General features: G+C 35.9%; 1 protein-coding gene across 1 annotated transcript; it reads right to left on the bottom strand.

The window, feature by feature from the left end:
• Window positions 1-446: 446 nt before the first annotated feature.
• Window positions 447-4,841, bottom strand: LOC123205417 (protein CPR-5-like). The gene is made up of 5 exons (XM_044622367.1): window positions 4,423-4,841; window positions 2,553-2,609; window positions 2,294-2,329; window positions 1,429-2,154; window positions 447-1,329 (listed from the first exon to the last, which is right to left on the bottom strand). The coding sequence occupies exons 1-5, from the start codon at window positions 4,771-4,773 to the stop codon at window positions 793-795; spliced, it is 1,707 nt and encodes a 568-aa protein (XP_044478302.1). The 5' UTR covers window positions 4,774-4,841; the 3' UTR covers window positions 447-792.
• Window positions 4,842-5,652: the final 811 nt, after the last annotated feature.

Here is a 5,652-nt window from a genome sequence, read left to right as displayed (position 1 = left end):
TCTAAGCTCGGCAATCCCCACAAATAAAATGGGTTGTGTGAGAACCTCGTAAGAATGACTTGTGAACCGATATAAATAAAAATATTTATATTTTTATCAATTGCCTGCAAAAAGCTCAAGATTGAATTTGTCATACCGTAAACCTTGAGATTTGGTGGTTTGGCCAACCTTATTAATGCCCACATTTTTGCGGGTTTTGACAAGGTATGACCTGTGACACGCCAGACCTTGCCATTTTGGCTTCAAATGACACGGCCCTGCTATTAAATAAAACAAAAATCCCTGATACCCTATCTAATTACAATTTAATCTGATAAATTGAGTACCAAAACACTGACAAAATATTACCGAGAAGAGGTAAATTGTTATTTCAAACACTCGAAAAATAACTTATAGTATATAAATGTGATATTTAGCGATAGCTTGCAGTAAAGCTCTCATGATAATGAAACAAGAGCCAATGTTTGCTTTTACAAACTATATAGCGTAACATTGTCACTACAAAAATTCTTCCTTACATTGCAATAAACATCAAACCGTGACTAAAATTCCACTCTTTTCTGGGTAAAAGAAAGAAATTGTTAACATTACCGCCAGGCTCGTTTCAGTTGAGATACCAAAAATAACTGATACAAAAGATAAATAAAGCAAGCTGCACCCACAGGAGCATAATTCAAGGCAAATACAAGACTGGAGCAGCTTGGACATACAGCACAATTTACACCAATAGTCAATAACATTACCTCGACGGCACAAGAAATTTGTGATTAACACAACACTCAAACTGTAGCATTAATTGTCAATTGATGATGATTGAGAACCTAGGATTAGTACTGAGAAGTGATCCCTCCATTCATACAAGGTTGCGAAAGGCATGAGGCCGCAGATTAATGGTAGGAACAGAAGGAGAGTGGTGTAGAACATTGATCTTCTAGCCCAGTATGGAACTACAGTCTTGCCTTCCTTCCCTTGAGAAATGTTGACAGGGCCATGAAGCATAACAAACAATGGTGATGTGCAGACGTTAGCAAAGAAATGCAGCAAGCATAGAATCTCCCAATATATGAGCCATGAATACCCACTTCCACCCAGAGTGTCTACACAAAGCTTGCCGGCAAAACCACAGGCAAATCCAAAGAGCAAGAAGATGAAGGTGATTGGCATTGTCAGTCCTGAAGAGGCCGAACGCTGGAAAAGCAAGTAAGCTATAGCAAGAATCATTAGAAAACCAAATATCATTCGGCTCATAACCTGAACTTGGCACTTAACGGTATGCAGCCCCGAATGAAAAGATGATACTGTATTTGGCATCCACCAAGGCTTGGATTCCTGAAACAAATAAAAGCATCATATATTATGTTGAAGAACACAAAAATTTATGGGTTTTGTATGATAATTATTGAGGCCATAAATAAGCATGATAGTTACCTTTTGTAAAGGCAAGCAGGCTGCTGTTGCTTCAGAAATTTTTTTGTATGAGAAAACATAAGCAGCATATGAAAGGGATGCCGACATGAGGACTATACCGGCTACAAGACAGTCGATGCACTTTTGAAGAAACTCACCAAATCTCATGTCTTCTAATTGAGTTTTGAATTTTTCAGCTTTAAAAGATGCCTTGGATATACCCATAGCCAATTTTGACCTCTCCAAATGATTTGAATCATAGTTGAGAGCAAACTGCGCCTCTTTCAACTTCAATCTTTTCATTGCAAGACCAAGCTCCAATGCCTTGAGGTCATTTGAACGGACTTGTTCTACAACAGATTTCTCCGTTGTGCTAAGCACATTATTATTGATTGCAGAAGCTACTGATCCTGAAGAGGCACAAACTAGTTGGTTGTTTTGATCATGCAGTACAAGTTCCTTATAAATTAAACTTGCTGACGTTTGTTCTGTTTCCCCTTCAGTGGTAGTCAATATATCTCGAGTTGCAATAGTAGGCAAATCTGTTTCTGAGTGACAATCATGAAGCTCGGAATTGCTTGAGCAACCCTCTTCATTATAAGGCACATATGAATTGGATACATGGTGATCTTTTAGGAGGTATCCCTCCGTGGTGGATGATTCATTAATCAATCTAAGAGTCCTCAATGTGCTCCCAAATGATTTCTCAAAGTTCCTCGCGAAATAATCAAAATTTCTCCCAAAAACCTGTTGACACAAAGGCAGTCAAAACAATGGACAAACACATATTACTTTAGAATCTTGATCTTCTGTGATCTAGATAGAACACAAGGGAAGTTAACATGTAAAAATCAAGGCATGAGTCAGCAATTAAACTCTTGCTTACATTGGTTAAAGATTCTCTGACAGCTGAAGCACAGATCTGCGATTGAGTTAAAAATTTATGCTACTTTTAGTTACTGCCTATAATTAAAATCAACAAAAAGAAAATAAATTGAACAAAAAGCTTAAAGAACAAATAGATAGGTCAAAGTCCATTAGAACATCAAAATTGAGTTGGCAAGTAAATACATGGTTTTGAGATACAATAATAAAATGATTCAAAACAGATTTTAATTACTCTCATTTAAGGATGGAATTTATACCCTTGAAAGATGGTCAATCGACATCCTATCACCTGCAGCATCTTTCCTTTCCAGGACCTAAAACCAACAAGCAGCATGTTGACAAGAGCAATCAACAAAAAATCATGTGAACTCAAGATAAGTGAAGAAACACAATAATTTTCTGCATGAGAACAGTGGAAAGATATATATTCTATTCTGAAGCAGCACATGAGAACCATAAATAACAAACTTTTGACTGTAAAACTCAGACCTTGAGGTTTGCCCAGAGCAAGATTCAAGGAGAAAGGCTAGAACCAAGGCCATCCGTGGTAAATAAAGAAAGACTGATGCAGCGTGAGGAACATTGGGATCACAAATCTCAAACTCCACTACTTTCCTTACATTGAGGAGTAGATAAAATTGATGAGCATCAAATCAGTACTGACTAAAAGTAGCACAACCAGAGGCTATCCACTTTTTTATACATATAAAAGAAGAGAAAACCCTAAAAGAAATAAAGATATGCAATCTTAGACAACCATTAACAAGAAAAAGGGAAAACTCACATTACAATCATTGTAGCCAGGAAGTAAAAAAAGAAAGAATTCGTATTAAACATCAGCAAGGATTTAAATTCGATAAGTAATTTCACCAAAGATATATGATGTAATCCAGATTCAATATATAACTATTACTTCCAACCTAACAAGCTTCTGTTGTCTTTATGATGCACCAAAGCATAATTACAAACAAAAAAAAAAATGATATTTCTAAAAGTATACTCAAGCCTCTCAACACCATCCACCCCCACTCCATAAAAGGTTCTTAGTCTCTATTTTCCAAAACACCAAATGTAAGGTAACAAACTTCAAACAGGCATATCCCTTAATGTTTACTATTTCAGAATAATTTCCTTATATATTTTCAAGAGCAATATACCGCTCACCACGTATTTCCCAATTACTTTCCCCTCTTTTCTCAGGGCCGAACAAATAACAAGAAGAAAACAAACTAAGGAACTAAAACACAAAAGCACCAGAACTGGATCAGGATGAGCCTGGCCATGTGAAACCAGAGAAACCATTGATCAGCAACCACCTAGACCATAGTGAGCTTGACAATAGCTTCTCTGAAACATGGTAAATTTGGAAGATCAAATGCTTCAGCAGATCTTTGACCATCTTTAATAACTACCATTTCATCACATGGAATTGAAGATCAGAAGTTCGAAGCACTCTTGTTGTAGGTTGATTTAAGCATCACCTCAAAGATGAAGGTGTTCTCGTCCTTCTTTCTTTCAGCTAAAATTAGAATTACTGTCACTCCCACAACTGCACCCCCACAATCTCTTGCAAATCAAACACCATAAGCTATCTTTCTACCACATGTGGCATCAACATTTAATTTCTTCTATGCTTCTTACATTCAAAACTTCATAAACTAATTTTCAAAGAAGCTTAAAAAGAAAAAGCACTCTAACCACATTCTTGAAGTTGCATTGTAAAATATAAGCTCTATTGCAACAAGAATCATATTCTAAAGGCCTATAAAGTTTAAAAAGGAGCCCAACAATCAAATAATAAAAAGAAAAATTTCTCAAACGTTACCAAATACAATTCACTGAAATTGCAAGACCAATTCAATCAACATGCAAGAACGAAAACCCTATCGATAACTAATCATCAAGATCAAAACTTTCCTAAAACAGTCAAAAGAATACAAATGCACCCACTGTTAACCATTAAAATCATAAATAAAATCCCATAAACCCTAAAACGACACAAAGATTCAACGTTTAACACCAGAAGCAAACAAAGCACATAACTATTAATAAAAACTCAAACTTTCACACCTCATAAAGCACTGAAACAACCACCGAATTCCCTAAAAAACTAAAAATTTAATTAACCTTAGCAACAACTGCAGCGAACGACATTCCCAGAGGAAGAGCGATGGCCTCCATCTCAGTCCCCTCGGTGGGCCTTCGAACCTGACCCAACCGGACCTTAACGTTGCGTCTTTTTAACGCCAATGCCTTGCCTTTGTTTGTGGAACAAGAAGAGGATGATTGTACATCTTCGATAAGTCTTTTCTTCTTGTATTTTCGGGAATTGGGAGGCTTTGAAAACGAAGCGAAGTTGCAGAACGTCGGATTGGGGTCGGAGGGAAGTGGGTTCGGCGGGGTTTCGGCGGAGACAGGGGCAGTATACTGGTGGAGCTCTGGAAAAGGACAGGGGGAAGAAGACGCGGGGATTTCCATGAATAAAAAAATTAAGTGGGCTGAATTTGAAAATAATTCCTTGAATATATAAAAAATAATAAGAAGTTGAAATAAATAAATAAATTTGAATTTGATCGAACTATACAATTTACAAATCAGAGGCTCTCTAGTTATTATATATATTTAATTTCAATACAAAGGCATATTATAAAATTGATTTAATCAAATTCTCTTTAGTTATTATACAAAGCATATTATAGTATTTTATCTTTGAAAATAAAATTAATAAATTTATTTATGAAATGAGATTGGTTAAAATATTTTCTAAAAGGCTAAAGACTTATTCACATCCAAGGTTTAGCTCATTTTTAAACTCACACCTATAGAATTTTAAATACTTAAATATATATTTATCATTCAATTTCTATTAAAATTTTTTGACTTAGATCATTTTATCAATAATATTAAAAAAAATAAAAATTTATATCATTTTTTTCCTTAATTTGTAAAAGTAACGATTTAACCCCAGGATTAAGATTTTAAAAATTACATTTCCCCCCTTAGGGTTTCAAACCTTCCTTCTATTTTTTGGTGACCGACTCTAACCAAGCCATCTTCTTTCTCCGCCATTGATGATAGACGATAACACCTCTCTTTTTCTCTCTGACGACGAAGGCTTTTTGGATGACAAAGACAAAGGATTCATGGTCATGACAACTCTTCATTGTCAATTCTTGTGGGATCTTGTTAGCCCTCGTCAATTCACATTGGCTCACGATGACAGATCGAAAACAAAGAGTCGTCTTACACGAAGACAAATCAACTCTTTGTCTTCATGCACGACAAAGCTACACTGGGGAGATTCTGATAGGAGAGAGAATACATAGGTGAGAGAGTATGATGGCTGAAGAGGGCGGC

Source organism: Mangifera indica, unplaced genomic scaffold (genome assembly GCF_011075055.1).
Source record: "Mangifera indica cultivar Alphonso unplaced genomic scaffold, CATAS_Mindica_2.1 Un_0005, whole genome shotgun sequence".
Taxonomy (NCBI): domain Eukaryota; kingdom Viridiplantae; phylum Streptophyta; class Magnoliopsida; order Sapindales; family Anacardiaceae; genus Mangifera; species Mangifera indica.
Note: the sequence above shows the minus strand (reverse complement) of the source record. Positions and strands in the feature narration are given on the sequence as shown.

Bases quoted from the DNA above. Each gene is read 5' to 3' on its own strand.
- LOC123205417 (XM_044622367.1), bottom strand. From the start codon at position 4,773: ATGGAAATCCCCGCGTCTTCTTCCCCCTGTCCTTTTCCAGAGCTCCAC. The intron at 2,610-4,422 runs GTTAATTAAATT...TGTTGGTTTTAG, and splicing joins TCGCTGCAGTTGTTGCTAAG to GTCCTGGAAAGGAAAGATGC. The intron at 2,155-2,293 runs GTAAGCAAGAGT...TTGTGTCAACAG, and splicing joins TCAGAGAATCTTTAACCAAT to GTTTTTGGGAGAAATTTTGA.